Source organism: Temnothorax americanus, unplaced genomic scaffold (assembly GCF_048541705.1).
Source record: "Temnothorax americanus isolate GAGA-0224 unplaced genomic scaffold, ASM4854170v1 Scaffold2, whole genome shotgun sequence".
NCBI classification, from domain to species: domain Eukaryota; kingdom Metazoa; phylum Arthropoda; class Insecta; order Hymenoptera; family Formicidae; genus Temnothorax; species Temnothorax americanus.
This window is the reverse complement of record NW_027509338.1, coordinates 1,925,107-1,949,702: the sequence shown is the minus strand read 5'-3', so window position 1 is coordinate 1,949,702 and position 24,596 is coordinate 1,925,107. Positions and strand designations below refer to the sequence as shown.

The 24,596-nt window shown below is 40.8% G+C and overlaps 2 protein-coding genes across 2 annotated transcripts in view; one reads left to right on the top strand and one right to left on the bottom strand.

Moving 5' to 3' along the window:
• LOC143896910 (uncharacterized) overlaps nt 1-24,596 on the bottom strand; it is a 254,871-nt gene that overhangs the window by 84,011 nt on the left and 146,264 nt on the right. Inside the window, exons 4-5 of the mRNA XM_077405074.1 lie at nt 21,608-21,685; nt 18,495-18,635 (exon numbers count right to left, since the gene is read on the bottom strand). Of these exons, the coding sequence (XP_077261200.1) occupies nt 18,495-18,635; nt 21,608-21,685 (219 nt within the window). The remainder of the gene's footprint in view (nt 1-18,494; nt 18,636-21,607; nt 21,686-24,596) is intronic.
• Nucleotides 18,584-24,596, top strand: part of LOC143897200 (latrophilin Cirl) — a 470,740-nt gene continuing 464,727 nt past the window's right edge. Inside the window, exon 1 of the mRNA XM_077405633.1 lies at nt 18,584-18,619. The gene's annotated coding sequence lies outside the window, so the exon portion shown is untranslated. The remainder of the gene's footprint in view (nt 18,620-24,596) is intronic.

The following is a 24,596-nucleotide window of genomic DNA, read 5'->3' as shown; positions in this document are numbered from 1 at the left end:
CTAAACGCGTGCCGCACTCGCGTATCGGCAGGTTGCCTATTCGAGAGTTGCAACAGCGATTTGCGGAGTAAGTACGGCTGGCTTTATGCGGAGGGTATACCGGCATCGATCGGCGCGGCAGGCCGCGCCAAGTTCGAGTCGACTGAATTATGTTCCGTCTACGTCGATTTGCACGCCATCCCTGCATTAGCTATTGGCAACGGATCATAACTGCCTCCGGCCAGTCCGCCGCGCTCCTGCAAATCGCTTCCGTTACACTTTCGTGAGAATTTATATCGGAAGTATGTGCCTGTGCGAAAGGGGGGGGGAAAGAGGGTGTCCCAGTAGTCTCTGTACCTCCTCTTTTTCCTCTTCCCTAATCCTTTTGCCGATGGTAGTTGGAGTAATCGCGCGCAATTGGGAGACGTTCCAATTTCGCGGCCGTAAAAACAATGCACGCGCCGTGTCTCGATCGCGGAACGGCGCGCGACGCGGTCGCGTTCGCTTGGCAACTCAAAAAATCAGTTCCACACTTCGTTTGTATTGGAAAATCGATACGCGACGCCGGTAAATGTATTCCCCCGTCTTCGTCCGAGCAAAGCTCGCCGACGATAAACGGTAAATAGTGTGAGACGGGTATAACAATGTTCTTCATGTAGCACGATACGATCAATAAGATGAAATGAGCAACGATGCGGTGGGTTAGATTTTAATTGAGTAATTTTGTTCATAACCGCTCGATTATTAGATATGTGTGATATAAGTATTGTGTATTATATATACGAAATTTTATTCGTAGATCTACGTAAAAAGCATGTATGTTGCCGCTAAAAATAAAAATTCAAAATATATTTGAGTAATAAATTATTTAATATTACTCTATACTAAAAAAATGTTGATATACTAAAAAAAAAGCTGAATTGGCATAAAGTATCTTCATTATTTGGTAACCAAGAGAGACTCGGGGGATCGATTCGTATACGTTACTTTCATTTTTAGCAATAAAAAGCTTAATTGGGACGGTTATTGGATTGCCGCACCCGGTGTTCTTATATATATACGACGGTCGAATGAACATCCACAAATTGCTGATCTGTCGGCAAATGACGCGTGCCTGTAAACACCAAGGCAAGACGGATCGATGGGCAGAAACAGCAAGGCGAGTGTAAGACGAGCAAACGGCGCAGCCCTAACGTGTACATAGACGTGTTTGCGAGCAAATATAGCGGGGCACCTGCAAAATTGAGCGCGAGCAGGATGTGCATACAACATCCGGCGCGGCCTGCAGATACTGCATCTGAAATTTAAGCCGCCTCATTTATTTTCGGCCCCCTTTCCCTCCAGCCGCCGTCGTGTTTCCACGATTCGCGTTTCCACTGATGGTATTGTTTGATGTAAAGTACCGTGCACGGAGCGATTTCAAATGCTGCATGTATAGCGAAATTTTTTGAGTACCTCGAATACAGTTCAAGAGAGGTGGACGGTTAAGTTGCGGGAGTTGATCGTGTAAAAGTACGTTTAAGTTGGGTATATTATACCGCGAAATGTTGATTATTATTTATTATCTCTTTTTTGAGCTGAACTATGTTTGCTATAACTAGCATTATTACAATCAACATAATTATATGTGCTTTTATTTGAAATGTAGATAATTTGATTTAGTGTAATTCGATATCTGTATCAATTAATCATATTTAGTTAATATTTTTCATTGCGGCGCCAGTCATTAATAACAAGTCATTAATTTTCCGGGGTCATTATAACACAATTTACGCGACGCATTCCTCTCACAACGTAGAGATATTTATTTCTCAAATAAAATCATAATTACAGAGTATTGTTAGTTTGTTTATTATTATATTCAACGATTCGGTTTCGAAACATGAGAAAACTTTTTAATGAAAATATTCACAATATAAAAAACTCTTGTTAATTTTTAATTGAAATATTTAATATTCTAATATCATGCGCTACTATATTTAAAAAAAAGAAAACTTCTTATTAAAAATCGCGTTAGAATGATGCATAGTTCACGAGCAATCACGCGCGCGTTCCTGCGGTTCCTTCTTCGATGTTGCGCAATTCCACCGCCACGGACGCGAAATACGCGTGTCCCGCTGTAACTCTGAGGGACGTCGTAACAAAGCGTGCGCGGTAAATCGCCATGGGAACGTACGCGTCGTTCTAAATTATGCCCATCGACCACGGGGCCCCATAAAGATTGACAGTGACCGACCGCAAGCGTTCATCGAAAGTGGTCGGTCGATCTTCTCTATACAACGTCGTCATCTTTTCAAAATGGAATTCTACCTACGGCGGGAGGAAGTTATAGTAAATCGAAATTGCACAATGCTGAAGAGCAACCAACACAACCGATAGCGATTGAAAAGAGATTTTCGAAAACCATGTATATTATATAAAAAACAAATAATAATATTGTTTTCCTGTCGTAGAAAAATAGTATCGAGAGTTATATTCCGAAGCTTCCGAATCTACTATGTAATATATGTATAGATTATGCCGTGCTGAATTATTATATAATTATTATGATTATGATAGCAGCGAACGCTGCTAACGCATGTCATTGTCGCTGGCAGGAAAAAAACACGACGCGCTCTTTATGCTTGCGTAAAACAGGGCGCTCTCGCAAAAAGGGACGCTTATGAGATGAGCCCGTGTGCAAAATTGAGAAAGGGGTGCACGAGAGCCCGGTACAGCGAGCCTTTATGGATTTCTTAACAGAGGCGCGGCTTCATGAAAAAGCGGTAATGTTAGTATTGATCTCTGTGAGGGAATAAAATAGGGTTCTATTATTACATAGTCACCGGCGAACTTATTAATCCTCGCATATGCTATGCCGAAACGTAATTACATGAACGATAAAAAAATCTTCCGCAATATGCTTGAAAAATTTAGAACAACAAAATATGTAACAGAGGACGCTACTTGAGATTCTTCATCATATTAGAAATGCGATACAGATTTATATACTGTATAGATAATGAATAAAATTATTACATTAAACAAAAGTATAACAAATTATTTGTTTACATATGATATACGATTATGATTTAAAACATTTAAGTTAAAAGTTGATGTTCCTCGAATTTCGAAAGAATGACTTGCAAAAAATATAATTGATCTCATTAATATTAAAGAGAGAGATAAATAGGCTTTTCATTTTGTTCGTATTTCAATTGCATTTTATGTGTATCCAGATATATTCTTATATTTTATATTCATTTTAAATTTGAACTCAAGTTTTTATATGTATATCTATTATGTATTACTTCTTAGCACTCAACTTTTTCCCGCAAATAATTAATCCTAAAGAACATAGAGATTAAATTTAAGATGTATGAAGATTATTAATTCTTGTTCTTTTATTTTTTGTAACTATATATTACATTAATATTTCTTGCTCTCTGTAATTTTATACATTTCTGAAAGACTAATGTCTGTTTAATAAGAATATGGGATTTACATGTACAAAGTCCACGGAAGTTGCACGCATACGTCATAAATTAATTTCTCTTCTCTCTTTCTCTCATTTTTTTTTGAAATTTGAATTACTTTTAAAAAAGCATTATTATACGCGACAGCATGTAACGCATCGACAATTCTTTGCGACACTAACAATAAGCATCGTTATCTCGACGCTGCAACTTTGCCGCGGGACCAGTCGGATCCGATCGACTGTTGTTTCCAGTAGCCGATCATGGTGCGTAGCACTTTTGTTAATGCCGCGAAAAGCGAGAATCTCGAGCGATACAAGGCATTCCCGAGATAGTGTAATTGCCGGCGCGTACAGAATCTTGTAAGGCATGCGCCGTCCGCTCGGATGACAGTGCTCGATCACTGTCACCCGAACGCCGGAATACCGCCGCGGCAAGAAGAGGGTCTTTAGAGGACGAGAAAAAGAAGGAGAGGCCGAGGACTCGGAAAGTCAACGACGTCGGAATCGATCATTGCTTTCGCGAAAGAATAACGCAGACAGGGGATATAAAATGATGATTTTCCTCCCGTCTCAAATAATTATTATACATATTGTACATACAGTATCTTGAATAATGATAAATGATTTCTGAAATGAAATAATGAATAAACAGTTTTCAAATGTAAAAAGTTTCTGACATGTCCTAAAATAATTTGAAATAAAAAGAAAATAAAATTATCTTTGTCTTCTTTTTAATATTAATTGTGAAAATTTTTAAGTCGTGATGTAATTTATTTTTAAAAATACAATATATATTGAAAATATTAATTCCTAGATTTCTTGAGAAACTTAATTTTGTTTAGTAAAGTCACTATTTCTTGCTTCAATGAAACAAGTAATTTAGGAAAAGTAGAAACAACTGGCATAAAATTTCTTTGGTAGAAGCGTGAACATCTCGCGGTATACGCCAAAAATAGATCATATTTATACATATCAATTTATAAGATGCGAGCTCAAAAAGATAATAATTGCCCATCCATTTTTGCCTGCGATAAACGGGCTGAAAATGTAACTTTGCTGTTAAATTTTTCCGGGAATAACGAGGAAATATCATCCCCGGCGCTGGAAGATCCTTTTAAGCCTGCTACTCTTCGGGCAAACAAAGTTTACAAACGAACGAAAATTCGATTTAGAGTCCCATACATCATACGGCGCGCTTCATCTCCTCCTCTCTTCCTTATTCTCCTCCTCGAGCCGTCATTCCACCTAGAAAATTCACGGCGTGGCTCCGAATCTCGACGACAGACAACGGATATCTAATTTTTCTGTTTCGCAAAGTTTTCAAGCGAGCGCCGATCGTCGCGGCATTCCGCGAATTCCTCGCGAATTCGCCGTACTGAAAGTCGTATGCGAGCCGATCGTTTCTGCGTTTCCGCCGGAAGATTCTGAAAAATCACGTTTCGGGAAAGTCATTTTGCAGAATGCCGAGGAATGCCGTTCGTTTCACCTATTATAAACGTTGTCCACGGATGCGGATGAATCATCAGAATTCTAAGGCGAGTATATTCGAGGATGCGTAAGATGTCGTAGAAGGGAGAGAGACGTGTGAAATATTACGGATAAATATTTGTGTACACGAATGGAAATTATATTGACCGATTCCTGTCGTTTTTACTTTTCTTTTTTTTTAATCGTAATTTATTTTCATCATATCATATATGTTTCGCACGCAAAACACATTGCTGTGCAGGGCGCCTCGAATTATTTAGAGTAACGCGCGTAAAAACACGTGTAACAAGATCTCTCGTGTTACATTACCGCATATATGCGAAATGCGCGCGAGGGTTAATCATGTCAGCTCTTTTGGTAGCCAAGCATCGCTTTAATATTCCAACGTGGTGCGATTTGCGTTTAGACCTGCCAGAATGCATACACGTTTACGTACGTACGTTCCTATAAAAGAAATATGGTTTAAATGTAATTTACCTCATAACAAAAATGAATATTTTACGGCACGAAGGCACTTGAAACCTTCTTTTATAATTACTTGTATACGCGGCCTTTACGCTTATTGAGGTTTAACCGTGAACCGGTCGAGCCTGTTGTCCATTTTTTATCACTTATATCCGATACACAACCGGATCGTAGCACGCGATGGTAACTCTGCCTAACATTCTTCTTTCACGCCTTTCAATCTCCGTATTCTTCGTGATCTCCCTAATCCATTTTGAAAATGAAAATCGCTGTTTTGTTATATATAGACTATTTCAATCTTCGTTATTATCAGTCTTGAGTTCACTGTAAGCGATCAATAATTTGTGTCAGAATTCAGGATATAATTCTACTTATACTTTTATATACCGCGTGATACAAAAACCATTTGAGGAATAAAAGATACATAATAAAAAGACACGATACAATTACATAATATTAAAATACAAACGTATATCAAACGTAAATACACGTATATTTAAAATTATAAATATAATTCGAAATCTGACGCGAGTGTTATAAATTTAAATATAACTTAAGAATTTAAAAAACTCATTCACGATTTATGCCAATTTCTTCCAAGTATTGTAAGATTTCTTTCGGATTTTAATTTTTACATTAATAACATTAATAACATTCTACCTTTTTGAAACATTTTAAAATTTTGTCATTTTTTTTCCTTAATAATGGAAAAATATACTATAATTTTCTTATCGTCTCTTATAATGTAATGATATTTGATATATCTATATATCGATGTCGACTATTTTAAAAGCTCTCTAAAATTAACTTTATTTTGATTGTTGGCCAAACAAATCCAAATTGAAATTTTGTGCTGTGAACTTCAAACGCCATACGAGCGTTTGACAATTTCGATTTAATGTATTTTTTTCTTCGATACCCACGTCGACAAGATGAAAGCAATTTCGGCAACAAAGCTAATCACAAAGTTCTTTTCAATTATGTTAACATATACGTCGTCGCCAGGATCAAAAGCTACGCGGGGGGCCAATAAGCCGATCATTTCGTAAAGTATTAATTTTGTAAGAGAACATTTTTCTCCGACCCTGCTAAATTAATTACCGTTTTTAGAAAATTAGCTTTGAATACAACATAATTTTTCAAATCTTAATAATTAATAATTTCGAATCGCAATAATTTTACAATTCGCTATAAATAAATATATGTATATATATGTAATACCTATATATACTTTTATATATAAATAATATAAATATAAATTTATAATGATATATGTATACACACACATACACATATATTCAATACTATATATATTTTGTTTAAATCTAAGGTATTTGACAAATGTGGAAGCATCGACTCATTCATTCGTCTCGATCGCATAAGTGCGTACCGGCATATCCCCTCCCATTTTTTCCCATCCACCCTTACCTCTCTCACTTTAACTGATGCATTAATTATCGTAAAACGCATCGTGTAAGCAATGGCGGAGAAACCGGAGAGGTGGTCTCCTATAATGGTGTGAAAGGATGCAAAGAGCGCCACGATATTCCGAAAGGGAACAGGTTACGAGGGAAACGTGTACACGGGGCTATGATAAGAACTGTACACGTCAAACCGCGATCACTAATAGCACACCTCCGGTCGAAGATAATTATCGGGCCAGTCGCGAGACTACTCGAGAGCTGGTGGCGCACGAAGGTGTGGTTGTCGAGGATCGGGATCGTCTTTAAACCGATGCCGCCGCCGCCGACAACGACGCCCCTCCTTTTATGCAGCAATAAAGTCGGAACAGGTCGGTGTGTTCGCTATTTAATTTATTAACGCAAATTAACTGTCTTATTTTATTTTCCGGTCATTTTTAGCAACATACGTGCACATATCACGCTCAGGGTGTGACCGTTATGCAAATGATTGCCTCTCATCTCGCACTTGGAGCACTTCGACAGCTTATCACGCCTTGACCTTTACACGGGCACGGTCAATACGCTTTTATGTAAATGCAAGTCAGGTCTTTATGTCTCTCTTTTGTTGAAGGTGAGAAATATATACTTGCGAAGTTCTTTCTCGAGAAGTGAAAGAACGAAGAGGATATTTTCGGAAGGACGAAAGTATCCGGTATCATCGGAATAATTTACAATAAGGTAATCCCTATAGTCCTATCTCAATTTCTATGTTCTAAGCACACTTCAGTATTCACGCAACATCAGAAAGGAGGATTAAGAATAAAAAGTTTGGCTTACACGTTAGTTCACGTAACATGAATGTAAAAATTTGCGTTATATAAATATATAATCTCCAAGATTATAATACGTTAAGAATTATTTCCATCCTTTTCTCTCCTCTTGCGACTAATTATTAGAGAAAGGACTTTCCTATGAGAATGCTGTCAGCATGAGAGAAAACGACGTCTGCAGTCGCGCATCGTTTTATACGAAAAACTAAGAGAGGGATAATAAAGCTGGAACGGCGTGAAATAAAACATATAGCATTGAATAAACGGCGGAATACGCGATACGCTGCTTTCATGTCGGCCATTATTCGTTCGGCGCGCGTCCTTTTTCAGCGGCGCGGCCATTAAAGCATGTAGCTGTTTTAAGATTTAGAACGAACGCGATGTTCCCGTTCGTTCTTAAGCGAACCAAGCGTTTCTGTCAATGAAAATTTCATCTCGCACCACCGGGAATTGCCGTCTCTGTAGCTTTACGATTCCCGCGGGCAAGTTACATTAAGCGAAGCGATAAAACGACTGAATTAAAAAACTGATTTGCAAAAGATAGCCGACCGCAACTCTCGCCGTAAAAGCGTAAGTCTTCGAAGCAATTACACCGCCATGGATTTTAAGAATAAGTGAATGCGTGCGCGCGCTCTGGAATTTCGCATTGCTAAAAGATTCTCGCCGTTACGCGATACGTCCTCGCGATAAGATATCCTAAAGGAGACGGACATGTTGCCTTAAGTCTCATTAGCGCAATCTCGAATTTTACCAGCATGTCAATTTTGTGTAATTTACTTTCTTAAATATATCTTTCTCGATATATCTTTGTTTATGTAAAAGATAAAATTGTAAAAATTAATAATATCTATATTTGAAGCGTTCTTCTCTAACAACCTAAACGTCGAGAATAAAATCACTATATTTAGTCTGTGATTTAAAAAATATAAACAATTGTATTTAATATAATTTCGTGTTAGCTAATTTTGCAATGTAAAAATCTTGATAAAAACTACACCTTTACGTTTTGCACGTCTGTTCTGTAAGTAAAAAAACTTGGAAAAAAGAATATTAACATAATTCTTTTATTACTTTTATTAACATAATTCTTTATATTTCTTGTGCCGATGGTGATGTAGATTAGGTTATCCTAAGTCTAAGCCCGTCGTATTATCAGATGTTCTACATTTCGGAAAGTCAGGAAATTATCTAACTTAGGATTAATATACAGTTCAGTTCTCTTAAGTACAGCATAACAGCGTTTACGGGAAAGGTGCGACCCTCCGAGTATTAATTGTAACGATCATTAATATTATTAATAGACATATCAAGTTATTACTGTCGCGGTATATTACCGACCCGAGTGCTGGCCCGGCAAATCCGCGACAGCGAGTTTTACCGCCAAAACTAATTTTCGAGCAATTAATGTTACCGTTACCCCCGGTGTAATGCATACTTTAGTAAGGCGCGACACGTGTTTGCTGTTGTTCGTAAATGCTACTCCGGGCTGATTCTGTGAGAACGCGCACACGTGACACGTGTTGTTACCATTTCGGTACGTGGGCGCGAAGGGGAGGGTTGTTTGCACACAAAGTACATTTCTCTGTTAATTGCAGACGCGATGTCTTTGCAAGATTCACGATACTTGATTCCCTCTTCCCCTTACCTCCCCAGCTTGTAACGGGAAAATGGTGTTCTAAAATAGCCTCCTATCACTAAGAAAATTTCAATTTTACATGTCAAATGTTCACAATTCGTCAATCATATTACAACATTTTTGCAATAAAAATATGTTGAATTTTTTCCCATTTTAATAAAAAATAATCAACATTTAAAGGGTTACCAAATAACTTGATGATGTTTTAATCGGTTCTTCAAGCTACTTGCTACGTTATTTGGCATATTTGCGTAGGAAATATAACATTGTTCATTTTTTAAATCAAGAATAATATCTTAGGATAAATTCACGATATCTTGTTTTCTATCATCCTTTTTCGTGCCGATCCCACGGCCGTAAAACGTATTTCGACATATAACAACGAAGAATCGGCGTTATCGCGCTCGGCGTTATTCGGCGATTAAATACGACATTAAATCACTTCCGCTCGATTAGGAAACGCGGGAAATTCATTTCGCGACGAGAATGCGCAATTTATGCGATAACGAACGACCGAACGATTAATGCAGTCTATCGCGGGATTCCTTTTTGACATCGCGCCGAGCATAAAGTAACTCCGGCGACACTTGCGCCTCCGTTCCGCTTTACTCGATTGTTGTCAGAGTGAAAGGAATTGAATTTTCGGATAATATACATCCACACTGCCGATAACGACGTTAAAGTGTCGCGAGATAATGACGTTGCCATTGCACGGCAAACTGCATCACCCATGCGAATAGGAAAGCGGAAGTCACCGAGAGCATCCATTTTCTTGATTTCGCGCTTTCTGGCTTATCGAGCTAGACGTTTCAATCTGATTAAAGGGATACGTGGGATGCGTCCACGTCTACCGCTCGAGCTTTTGATAACGGAGTATACAAATCACGCTCAATTAGTCACATGCTTGAGAAAATGTACTTTTACCTCGCGATGATGCTATATTACATAATACTATCACAGCTATAAAAAAGTACTCGAGTATCAGAGGTGTATTACGTCCACGTTATTTTTCGTATTAGCAGATGCCACACAACTATATATATTGATTTCCGTTTTACTCCACACGATACGCCATTATTCAATCTTCAGTGACTATAGTCAGTTCTCTCGCGCGCGATGCAAGACGCGAACAAAAGCCTCGGCGCTGGTCGGCTAGTTTAAATTGTACATGAATAAATCCTCCATCAGGAGGGCATGCTAATCTCGCGCAACAAAAGCCCCTGGATTCCGGAAGCTGTACCAGTCCGTCTACGTGACCATCTATATACATAACACGCGGCCGGCTCGAATCCGCTTGCGTTCAGAGTTCATTTCGTTTCGGGGCGCGAGGGAACTCTTCCTCGCGTTATAAAACTCTCTCGCGAGAGAGAGTCGCCGAGCGACAGAAAGAGAGAGAGAGAAAAAGAGAGAGATAGACGTCGTCATGTCGCAGCCGTGAAAAGTTTCGAAATATTAGTTCCGTATAGGCAAACGCCGCGGAAGTTCGGAACTGCCTGGAATTGACTATGTTATCGGCGGGCGGCGGTGACGAACGAATGGTAATTCTGTTTTCGTAACAGCGTTGATCAAAGCGCCGCGATCAAACGGACTTCTGTAATATGGTGCCTGTCCTAATCGCGCGGCTTAATCGAGAAGCAGAGCGCGAGCTTGCAAGCCGTCAGGTTGTGCGCTAGAATGTATACCGGCTTGTGCCGATGGCAAGTGAATTCGTTGACTCGCGCTGCTTTAAAATTGTAATGTATTGTAATGCGGTATCTCGGAACTCTTCCCTCTTTATTTCGAACAAGTGTCAAAGCTCGGTGAATATCTAACAACAATGCAACATTTCCGCGACGTATACACCTATCTGCGATGTGGTGACAATGAATGAAATGTAATGTGAAAGAGTTTGTTAAAAATAAAAGAGATAATAAATAAATGTACGCTTTTCAAAAAATATTGATGTTGCTGACATTAAACTGTAAGCAAATAGATAAATTCAACGCACAATCAGTTAGTAAAAATAAAAAAACACCTACACACAAAAGTATTAAAATTTGACAATAATTTATTGTAGATAAACGTGGTGTAAAAGAACAATAAATAAAATGTAACAGGAAAATAAGTAAAACATGTCAGATTTAACGTTAATGTGTATTTAATTGCATTAAACGTTTATCACAGACTTAACGTGCCAGATTTAACGTTAATTTATAATTCGATCGGTTCGCGGTACGAATCAAAATTTCTTAATTCGGATAAGCAGGAAACGATTCTTTCCTGTCTCGACTGAGAATTCTCGATCAGTGACAAAATAACGCTTTTAATTAGCGGTTTCCTACCAGCCTTTTTAAGCATTCCTGAGGATTTACTCACACGGAACACACATGCCGAATCCGTTTGTGGTTCGCAATCAAATCCCGAGATCGGATTTACTTGGAATCGTTTCCGGAGTAGCAACGTGTACGCAACGGATCCGGATAATATGACTAATTAAACAAAAGTGAATCATCTGCGTTCACACAAAAATTATCGAACCGATTGAAGATTCCAAGAGATGTCAACAGCGTTCGCTCAATATAAAATTGCGAAATAACGATTACCGTTCCTTTTCAGTGAATACAGAAACATTGTTTGAATGTTTATTTCCTCGTAATTAGTATACCTGCATTGTATTGAGAATTGAATTGGAGAAGGAAAAAGTAAACGCGCGATATGATCCTAAAGTCTATTCAGTCTATTCGTGCGATAATTTTTAGAAACAATCGCTTCCATTTCTGAATGGTAAACCATGTACGTTGAGCGTATATGTATGAGTGTGCGAAAAGTATAATTGAAAAAATAGATCCCACCTTTAAAGGCAAAGTCGAATAAGCGAGGAGAGACACTCGTGTGAATGCGTGTGCGCCATGCGTGAAGATAGAGAAGGGCACACATAGCATCGCTTAAATCCCCTTTCTAGGCTTCGGAAACCTCTGCGGCAAGTGCATTTTGTTGTGCGCCCAGAAATCTGTTATTCAATTTGAAATGGCTTTATCGCGCGTCTGAAACCAACCCCAGATTTCGCATTGATGCCAAACTACATGGACTATGAAATCCGCCCTTCGCACACGTTCACCACGCACAGACGCGCATCCATATACGCACACGGAGGCGCGTGCGAGCGTATAGGCGCTTTCCTCTCTGCGCGTTTCTCTCTAGCGGACCACCAACAATAATGGTAGACTGAGTGCTCGAAACTTTCAACGACACTTCTAGCGTTTTCCTTCGAGTGTACGGGGGGGTAGAAAAGGCTACGATCAGAAAGTAAAATACATCGCACCCGCGGAAAATAAATAATGCGAGAACGCGTTGAAGTGTGATAACGGATAAATATAAGCTCTTGATAAATTATGTAATTATTCAGTATAATACATCAAAACTTGATTAGGTCATTACTATGTTACATACCTAAATTAGCGTTGTTTCATTTAATGCAGTATAACTGACGACTGATATATTGAATTGTTTATCACATTTTTTTTTAAATGGTTAATATCATAATTCCGCATATATATTTGCGTATTTCATATAAATAATTTAAAGTAAATTGCTAAATAAAGCTTTAAATGTTACATTTGGAGAGTTTAATTTACACACCGCAAATGAGAGACTGTAATTATAATATATGTAAAACTCCCACCCCTATTTATACATATTTTATATATAAGTAAAATACTCCAAGCTGAAAGAAAAATGTTTTTCGAATAGACGGAATAATAGTACTGCAATGCGTACATGTAAAATATTTATTTATACACTAAATCGATAGTGTTCAATTAAGAGAGAAAAGAAAAAAATATTAAAAAAATAAGGATTATATCTCCATTTATCACAAATAATTAATATCTAACTGTGTTGATTATTAACCGCGAAAAAAATTCAGGAATACAATTTTCGATATGAAATGCAGGAGCTTGATATATATATTGGCAGTATCAATAATCTAATTATTTATGTCCGGCTTTTGCAAATATATTTTTTAAACTTTGCAGAGAATCTATATAGCGTCACTGGCAAATGATTTTCGACAAAACTGTCGGTTGCCACGTTTGTCACGTGCAGACTTGTCAATTGCTAGCGTTCCTGGTTCACTCGGTATGACAGCTACTTGCAAAAGCTGCATATATACATCTGATAGATATACACCGCGACACACTTTCGGATGCTAGATACGGGGCGCTCGTAAAAGGTATTCACGAATACAAAGAATCTCGTGAAGGCGCAGATTCATGCGGATTTACAGGATAACGAAGCGTACAAAACGGTGCATATCCATCTATATGTCGTGTACGACATCCGATAACATCCGCGCAAGCAAGCGCATGCAGGCAGGAAGCACGAAGTCCGTAACGCTTTCGATAAGAGCACGGTAATTCCGCATTTTTACATCTCGCCGAGCAGGAAATAAAAAGAAAGAGAAAAAAAATGGGGAGGGAAAAAAGGAGAGGAACAAAACGAAGAAATCCGCAGTTATTCCGGTCTCAGATATCTCGCCTCGTATCTGCTAATCCGAATATGCACGAAATTAGCGGCGCGAGGCGGGATCGTAAAACGTTAACCCATTTTCATCGTATCGATCCGCCTTTCGGGTCGAGTTGGGTTCACGCGCAAGTAGGAGAGAGAGAGAGAGAGAGAGAGTGGTGTGTGTGTGTGTGTGTGTGTGTGTGTGTGTGTCTGTGTGTGTGTGAGGAGGAGAGGGCAGTAGCGAATAACACCAGGCCAGTCATTAAACGAATATTTAAAAGTATTTAGATTGGTGTCTGCCAATTAGCGAAAGTGTGAAGTCGAAACGACGCATCCGATTCAATGGAATGGACTGTCTAGATCAGATCTGGCTAATCCGCCATGGTATTACAAAAAAAGAACAGCGCGAATAAATTTTTTAAACTCATAACATAAAGTACTTTATTGGCATGGGGAGATGCAACAGCATCTTGGTGCTGGTACTGATTCTTTCTTATAAAAAAAAGCGTGAAGAAGCTTTCAAGCAGTTTGCGGATATCTGATATACATAAAATTAAGAGAATATTTAAATATTGAAACAAAATTTAATTACATTAATTTTATACGATACAATCCAAACGATTAACACACAATTTTGCTACAGGAATCGTATAAAATGTCGTTTAATGACTTATATGCAAAACGCATCGATGAAAACAATCCGTTATCGCTGTCGAACGGTTTTTCCTCTATTTGACGTCTACATTCAGTATAGAAAAGGATTAAGAATCGCGGGTGTAGGTCCTATATATATGCTAGCTCCACACCCACAAACGCGTACGTATATATGTATATTCGTCGCAGGCACGTATATATACATGCAATCGCATAGCATGGGATGCGCGCGGGCGCAGGTCGCGCAGTCAAGATTCAGGCTGGGCGGCAAGAGGTGGATTCACCTCCTGCAGGTTCGCAGGTACGTGCACGTAGTAGGTATACGCGCACTCGATTGGCGTCGACCGGCGTCCCGGGAGGGGCGCGACGCAAGCCAAGAACGAACGTTGATACTAAACCGCGGCCCGAGCTGCTCCGAACGACAGTCCAACGAGCGTGTGTTCCGAGGCCGGATCACGGTGGTCCATCCGAGTGGCCCGGACGCGCAAAACCGATTCCGTTTTGTCGATCGTTGACCGCGTTTTATCGCGTCGCACGTCACTCCGCGAGCGCGATCGAGGGACACCGGTGCGCGGCGGAAGGAGATCGTGATCGTGACGAATTCATTCGAGGATACTTTACAGTTGACAGATGTCCCGATTGATCCGGAACGATCGTTGTGCCGATTCGTTCGTAACGTCGTCGTCATCATCGTGTGACACCATTGAGACGGTCAACTAGTCCACGTGACTCTCTCGCGAGAAGGATCGACCGTCTACGGTGTGCTCGATCCCTTCGACGATTCTAAAAAACGAACGTGTCAGGACGGACGCACGAGGAGGACAGCGAGGATAGTTCTCGTACGTGCCCGGTGTACGTGTGTGTGTGTCGCGCGTGCTGTGTGTGTCATCGGTTGTGTGTGTTGGTCGAATCAGTGCTGTTCGGTAGCGCGCGCTACCGGTGATCCAGCGGGTGAGTGCGGATCGGAGTGCTCCAGCCGCTCGCGAGAGAAAGAGAAAGAGAGAGAGAGAGAGAGAGAGAGAGAGAGGGAGGGAGAGAGGGAGAACGCGAGGGTGCGCTCTCTCCGCTGTGTGTGCCGCTTCCGGCTAACCGGAAGCGCCCGCGTGCGAATGCCCCCGAGATGCGTCCGCGGTGCGGTCGCCACGAGTGACCGCGACAGTGCAGCATCCAATGCTGTGACCCACTCGGTCGAGTGAGTTCCGGCTACTGATTAATCTGTCGGTGTAATTAATCCGACTTGTGCGCGCCCGGTTCGTCGACAAGCTCGTGAACCGTTTCCACCCTCGCGTCCAAGTCCGGATCCGTAAATCAGTGACCCTCTGAGGCTGAGACGAAAGGGACCCGCGAAGAGATTACCGTGATTCGTAAAGAACGATTAAGGAAAACGAGATGAGGAATAAAATATGACTTGATCCAACGCGGATGAGTGGTTTATGTCTTTCTCGTTTATCAAGGAATATCGCAAATAACGGTCCAAGGATGACACACAATTTAAGAAGTTCATATGACAATTCAATGAGGTAGAAGGTAGAATGTGATTTTAACTTAATAACTGACTGATGGTTCTCGCTCATCGCGGACAGTTATTTTCTATCTTCCGCAAGACGATTTAAAGCTTCTGGTTTAGAAAAAGTGATTCAGTGACCCGAGGCTAGCGCGGAGGATTTATTTTAATCCGATTGCTACTTCCCGGAGAAAGATCGTTCAAACTTCGTGTCCCAATTCGTCGAGAGTAATTCGAAGATGGAAGGTGAAGTTTAACTTAACTTAACGTACGAGTACATTGCTGTTGCTCGTTATTGACCGAGGACGATACGGAACTCCCGGTTCATAAACAGTGATCTAAGAGAAACTAAGGAAATTTGTTTTACTTCGGCCGCTACTGTATACCATCGTTCAAACTTTGTAACTTGATTCAATAAGACGATCCTGGAGATAGGATACGAAGTATATATTTTAACTTATGAGCGCATTGATTTCGCGCTACATTTGTTCCAATTGCTCAACTATAAATTCATATCCTGATTTATAAAGAATTGTCTGAGTGGAGAAACGAGGAGTATTCCAAATCTCTGTGGCTCTATTTATAAAAAAAAAGACTCTGGGCTGCGCAAAGCAAAATTTGACTTCAATGCATATCGAAACTCACTTTCCGATTCATAAGAGATATCTAAGGATAAAGGATAACGTTATAATATCAAAGGACGGATCACCGCGGCTCTCTTAACTGCTATTAATCGACGGCGACCTTGAGAGAACCAACAAACGTCTGTGTCAATTACTCACCCTGCGAATGAATTTTTAAAGAGAGGAAGAAACGCGAGGCTCGATCATTTCACGAATGAATATTTCAAGAACGCGCTGTACACGCGCGCGGTGGTGCTTAATACGTAGCGAGATACGTAGCGAGTATCAGCGCGCTTCAAGATGAAACGTTCGAGTTGAGGAGAGCGATTAGCCGATTGTAAAGGAAAAGCAGGAAATACGTGCGACTCGATCGCTGTTTAAGTCATGTTCCTTTCGAGAGGGAGTCTCTAGATTGCGAAAGTTTTGGATTGCTATTAGATGAAACAGCGATCGTAAACAGGATCGATGCATTAAGGATTTTCATTTGTCGACAGTGCCATGAATGTTGCATGAACCTGGTTTCCTGACAGGAAGGAGGATCTTTCTTTCGTAAAGGTCGTAAACATCGGGGTGGCTTATCGAATAGACGATCGAACACAGAGTTCATGTGCCGTTTAATAGACGCGAGTGATTGCAACATTTAATAACAGACAGATAAATAACGGTATATCACGCTTTAGTAATTAATGGATCGCGCGAGTGCAATTCCCATTCTTTTGTTCCGCGATAGAGACATTGTAGTGAAGAAACAATTAAAATGAATCGCACGATGGAATGATAATTGCGATTACGACTAATTAATATCTGGATAATTAACACTTATCAAGAGTCACGCTTCTGTGGAATGGCAGCGCGAAGAATGCACGCTATGGACACGCGATCAAAGTGCTACATCAAAGGAACGTTTGACAAGTGACTGGGAATCGTGCAATGCTGCAAGCTAATTAATATAAGCGTTAACGGCAATTAATGCTACTTGAATCGAGTATTCGCGAAACTACGTGTGTTTCAATCGCTGACAAAGGTTCCGAGTATCGAAAGAAGAAATATCGGATAGTGATCGATGACGGTTAACCGATAAATAAATGATAGGAACAATTAGCGGCGGATGCGTCCCACTTTCGATTCCCACAATCATAAATCGTCGTGAGTCTCGATCGAACCGGCAAGGGATCCGGGACGAATGGATGATTGAACCCTGAGTTCCGGCTAACTAATGAATCGTCGCGTAATGCTACAGTCATAGACGCACTTTAATACTAATTATATTAAATTACATGCCACTGTTTCGTGATCGTTGACTTCTCATTCTCCTCAAAGGACGGGAAAGGACACCGTCGACAGTCAGCGTCAAGTTCTCTGATTAATCAGACTAATTAATTTCGTGTATGCTAAACGCAGTCGCGAGACATATCGCAGGTCCTTTGACGACCGTCCGTCTCCTCTAGCGTACGACGCATTCGCGTATGACCGAAACACGCGAATTAGGAATGGTGCGACGCGCCATTTACCTGCAGACATAATTAACGCGACCTAAGGACAGCTGCGGGATAGCGAGCGGTCGCGCGTCGGGACATCTTCATTGACGAATCGTTCGACGAGGAATGTCTTAATTAATAATCACGCAAAGCCATTGAGATTCGTGTGCCGTTTCGCATAATAAGGGAAGCGATCGAGGGGGAAGAAAAAAGTGCAGAGATCGAGAGAAAGAGAGGAAGAAAGTGGGAGAGAGAAAAAGAGGAAAAAAGAAAAAAAAGAAAGAAAAGGAGAGGGAGAGAGAAGTAGACAGAAAAGGAGAGCAGAGGAACAGAAAGAGAAAGAGGCTCCCGGGTGCTACTCTTCGTCCTCCTCTTCGTCTACTTTTTATCGTTTCGTGAGGGCCCGAAAAAGAGTTCTCACGCCGCACGCGAGAGAGACCCCGAACACGCACGCAGGCAAGCACGAACGAACGCACGCACGCACGCACTCACCCCTCCGAGGGAAACAGAAAGCCCGCGGCGCGCGAGGGATCTTGATTTCTTCCTGCTCGTTGATTTTTTCCCCTCCCCTCGGACCTCGCCAGCCGTGCCGAGTCCCGACAGTGCAACGCGCGAAGGTGAGTCCTTTCGGTCCTGCGAGAGCGGGGAATACTATAGATACTACTAGAATAAGAAGCGCAATAGTGCGAAAACCAGATTAAGATACTACTTGTTTTTAAATATTACACGGTATTAAAAATTTTTCAGCTCTGGAAATCTTAATCTATCTTTTTAAAAATTAACAGAGTAAAGAAACTGTACTTAAAAAAATCTATTCAGCAGCTTTGTGAACGAATCATTTATCCAAAAAATTCTATATCGTTACGACTATTCTAAGAAATATCATTTTATTAATTTTGCCAATAAATCAAATATCAGCTGTGATATTATCAGTAGTAATTTAAGAAATCTGTTCAGAGAACGTCTTGAAATCTTATTCGGAGACAGTTGCGGTGCGCAAGAATCGCGTGAAATAATAGCAGAGTAATTGCCAATTACGTATATGTTAGTTTATATACTGCGTATCTGTTTGCGACTCGGAGGCGGATCTATTCCGGGATGACGAACTTGCAACCGCCCGAGGCGTTGCATGTGCAAGGGCCTCGTTAGGTCATAACTCCGGCGCGCTATACTGATCGATCATCATCTAGGTCTTCTTCAATCTTACATTATATACACTGCCATATCGTAAGAGATCTCGCGTTGCTCGAATTCTGCCTTTCCCTCTCGCTCATTAATTTCATTAAAAGTTTTTGTCCATTGTGAGTTCGGCGAAAAGTCGCCAGGCAATTTTCTTGGAACGCAATTTTGAGATCGTCGTTAATTTCAGTTATCATAGCTTATAAGATTTACAGACTCCGTTATGCAACAACCGCATTAAATCAATTTGGAAAGACGTCGCTGAGCGCGCACGCTAAGTGCATCGACGAAACTACCGCCGCATCACGTTAAACACGTATCTGACAGAAATTACGGAACGTAGAATCCTTGCGTATAGGGAAGAGAGGGAGTGTGAAGGGATCCCCCTTATATATTCCCGAATAAATACAACGCGGCACGTGAGAGGCCCGCCGCTTAAATTACGGCCGCGTAGGTATTGCATTTGTTCCAACGTTGCGCCGGGAAGACAAAATTGCACCATTTTCCAGAACAAATGGTTCCTATACATACGGAAGCGATACGCACCTTCTCATGTGCGCCCACACCTTTTGGTACAAAATTATAATGGATATATCGCAACTTTCGCCCCGTTGCGTACGTACATTTGCGGGTAACGTACCTCGGTCTTTCGCAGCGAGGATGATTCATGTCCGTTAGGAACGCTAAGAACGTTGGAAACGGGAAGTTATCGGAGTGGCCGTGATTTATCGATCGATGTCTACATTTGTCAACCGACAAGCTATCGCAAGTGTCAATTATCGGCGGCGAGATTTCTCTTCAGCGAACCGAGCTCACAACAAGCTTAGAACAAAACTTGGGAGAACCTGTCTTATAAAGCTGATCTATAATCTAACCACTATTTTTGAGCATTATTTGCTTTGAATGTGTTGCCTCTCACAAAAGTAACACTATTGCACTAGTCGATAACAGAGGTTGCAATTTTTATTTCTCATGATTATGATAATATAAATGCAGTAATGCACCATAATGTGCAATTATAGTTTGCAATATTTTTAAAAACTTTGTAACAAAATTTACAGCTTAAGCTAAATCAATAGACGTCATTATTCATAATTATTGTATTTATGGTACTTGTGGTATTTATTACGTAAATATTTTTAATTTATATTCACTATTCATCATTAAAAAATATTAAAAATTTAAATTTAAAAATATTTGAAGTAACACACACACACACACATATCTCACACAACTGTTTTGATAAATAACGTTTAAATTGACAATGATATATGAATCTGATATTTCTAGTAAATAAAAAATTATTGTTAAAAATTATTAATATTATTACTTTGATGTCACAAAACTTACTTTCTAAAACTTGACAAGTTGAAGTACATTTAAAGGTTTTCATTAAAGGTTTCGATTGAATATATGGGATCGCGGGTAATTAGATGCCTAGATTGGCTTCTCACGTCTTATTCTTACGTTTTATTACGTCCGGCCCGCTCTCCGGAAAGCGGCATTAATTAAGCGGGAACGTGACGCAACGATGCTCCTGCGATCGGATCCGACAATGCAGCGATGCTATGCCTCCCGGTGTTAAATGCGCCTGGAGCACCTCGCTCTCCGAGGAGAACAGGGGACGAGAGCTCCCCTCGTCCACCAGAAGTACAAACTGGTTTCGGAAGAGAGATGCCGTCTCCTGCCTCCCATGCCTCCACCGTCCTCATCGTTTCCAGCGTATGCTCGCCGCTCCATGCCCTGCTCCTCTCTCATTCTCTTTCTCTCATGCGACGGAGCGGAGTCGATCGAGGCCTCTCGTTCGAGCCGGGCCTCGCTCGTCTTATTCTTCGGGTTCTCTATCTCAACGAAAAATCTATGTCAACCGACATGTTGACACGTGTTTAAACGTGGCGGGCGCGCGAGCTCGCGCGGAAAGAGGCGAGGAGCGGGACCGGGAGAAGGGCCTGGTGGAAGTCGGGTTACTGGTATGCAGTGTCGGATTTCGCGGTGTCCTGGGGGGTAGGGTGAAGGCGGGGGGGGGAGAAACGCACACCTCGAGATGCAGTGGCACGTAGGAGGGTGTATACGCATACGCGCGCGCGCGACACGCACGCTCGGCTTGCCGGCCGTCTCATGAATCAAAACTATTCGTGACGGGAGGAAACGTGGACAGGGGTCAGAAGGGGGGAGGACATACGTGTTTGCTTACAATAAGCGGGAGGTCATGTCGCGGTAGCTATCGCGTTCTGCTGATCCGAGAGATATGAATTTAATTTTATTATGACGTGAGCCGAACCGGCTATCTTCGAATCGCGCCTTCGCTCCCGAAGAGAAAGGGGTAGACGTGGAAACAGAGAGCGAGAGAGAGAGAGAAACGGCGCGATACGGAGGATGCGACGAAGAGAGATGATAGGATGACCTATTTTAATGTAACGACTGACCTTTCGAAAATGTTGCGCCGCTCAGGAAGGTAGAGACGTGTAATTGTTCGGCTGGAGAACGTTTGATCGACGTGGAATCTGGAAACAATATAAACGGATAATGGCGAACGATGAATACTACTGCGAATCTCGCGAGCTTTCATTCTCTCGCGTAATCTCGCGCAGCTAGTTTGCCGGAATTGCATGCACCAAGTCACTCCCAGGTGTTCCGCGAAGCAAATGCTTGCATAAAATTTATGATTACTTTCAGGTATATCGTGTAGCGTTACTAAAGTCGTGAAAATTTGGATGGGATTTTAGACGAGGCGCACAATATAAAGATACAGCATTCCGTCTCCTCGAAATTTTGCGGAATGTAAAACATTGAAACTCGGTATTGACGGAAAATCAAAGAAAATTGTTACCAATTTAAATAACAAGTATACGAAAACAAACACATCAGTGTTTCTGTGCTAATTAAAGATTTTGCGAAAAGAGAGATACGTGGTTCGAATAATGAAAGACGACAACTCGGAGATCACCTGACTGTTCGCAAATTGCGTAACACGCTTTTTGACTTTCGCGTTGATCTTAAATTATGCAAACTATAAAAAAAATGGAGAACGCGTCTGACAATAAAAGTTGAAGCAACGAGCATCGGAACAATAATTCGATACCAATTCAAGATATTCCGCGGATTAGTTGCATGTTGCGCAAAATTGCACGGCACAATCTATATACGCACTAATTAGGCTGACAATGACATCCGGTGACTTTTACTGTCGCTTAACACGCGTCCCCGCGACCCGAAGCGCAGGGCGTCGCAGGGCGTCGCGGGGCGCGTTTCGCGTGTGCGTGCTCGCGCGAAGCCACGGTGCACGCCAACGCGAGCGGCGGACAGAGACACGGCTCTCGTACTCTTTGCAACGCCAGTAAATTAATATTCGCGAGTGGGCGGCGCGCGTATAAATATTCAAAAGTAGGCACGTTCGGCCGTCTCGTCTGACTCATTGGGTCGCCGCGCCGGCTGGAGTCTCTCTCCTCGGTCGGTTTTCACTTTCCGAGCGTTTTCGCTTTTCAGGGCGCCCACGATAACCGACGGATAACGTACGTATGGACGAGTGGAAAACGCATAAACGCTATTTGGCCGCTGCGACAAAAGCATCTTCTCTAATTATCACCTTTCCATATAACGGCAATTAACGCGCGGAAAGTCGTTTGATAAAAAAGACAATTTGGTAAATACCAATTAAACATGCAATGCGAGTATGAATTATCGGAGATTCACTGATATTTCCAGGAGTATATTTTTATAAAAATTGTTTGCCGTCACCTATTTTTCGTTATCTCTTCACGCGAATCCGTAAATTTCGCGAAATGTTTATATCTTGAAACAGTCATTATATAAAATATGTGCAATTTTTATGTCATATTAAATCGTATTATATCGTATTAATGGTATTATGTCATGTTAAAACGGGAAAATATATATAATGATCACTATTGATATTAATAATTAATTAATTGATAAAATATAGTGATTACTCCAATCAGTATTGCCTTGTTCAGATATATAGCTTTAACTTGTGTTATGATCACTTAATACCATTTAGTCATCGATGGTATGCGTTCCGTATAGAAAAAAAAATAGATTTTGCATACTGGGCGTTAACGGGATGGAGTCATCGCGGTTCGAGGAATTAATTGCATCGTGTGGATTATTGATGATCCCAAATCGATGATGACGTTTGAATCAGGGTTGATAGAAATGTAATATGCCTCTCGATTTATATCATAATTTCATAATCGGAGAATATTTCAATAATGTGGTTGTGTGATATATTTATTTCCGTACGCGAATAATCATCGCTGTTAAATGTGTGGCGTTATTTCAATTGCGGATTGTGTGAAAATATAATAGTGTACGAATTTAAACAAGTGTCTTTTATCGCACGTGGAAAATGTGTACTAAATTTTCGGAATACATTACGATCTCTTTAAATAGTACATTTTTTTTAGAGCACTGTATATAGAGGATGATCTCATATAACAAAGGCTGCAAGTTATTCTCTCGGAACCCTAAATCATAACATTTTATTCGAAACAGACTTTAATAAAATCTTAAAATGCAGCATGGGGTTAAAACTTAGAAATGTAACTGTCACGAATCCTAAGTTTTCATGCAAATCACACGAAACGTATATAAAGACACACTATTTATGTAGTTAACTTTTGCGTATAATATATGCATGAATTAATTGTATGCGCATATTTAGCATTATACATACATATATACAGAATATCTAATATTAAATTAATGATTGTCCACTATCATCGAATTACCATTAGTAGAGCCAGAATAAACGACAGCACATCTATAGCATTCTGATAAAGCGTAATCAATCTAGTTACAAACAGTTAATATAAAGCGTTATTGTCTCTTAATTAATTTCAAGTTCCACGTTTATCGAAATTTATAGTTTTTAAATATCAAGCATTTGTATTTTTACTGCATGAATCGCGTCACCGACTAACCGACAATTCGGCTAGTACTTGCCGACTCTCGACGACCTGCTCTTTTCAAAAGCGTGATCCGGGTGCACATAATAAAGATAAGTTTATTAGAATAAAAATCATCCGAAGCGAGGGCTAGTTCTATTCATATACGAAGCGGCGCGCGGCGACGATGAGAGAGAGAAAGAGAGAGTGCGTGCCGGGGTCAAGTCGCGTGCGCGTAACTAGATACTTCAGAAACTCTCATTACGATAATCCGCTGGCGCAATGGTCGTGCCCTGTGAACCAATATTAAGAAGGTATAATATTGTCGCACACTGTATCGGTGAATCACTCCCACACACAGCCCACCAGGATACAACGATCGGCGGATTATTAGCATTTGTAAGTACTTACAACCAGTCGATCGCGTCGCGTCGGTGAGAGAATCTTCCCTCCCTCGATCGTCGCAACAAGAGCACTTCGACGATATGTCGTTTCGCGACAATAATATTAG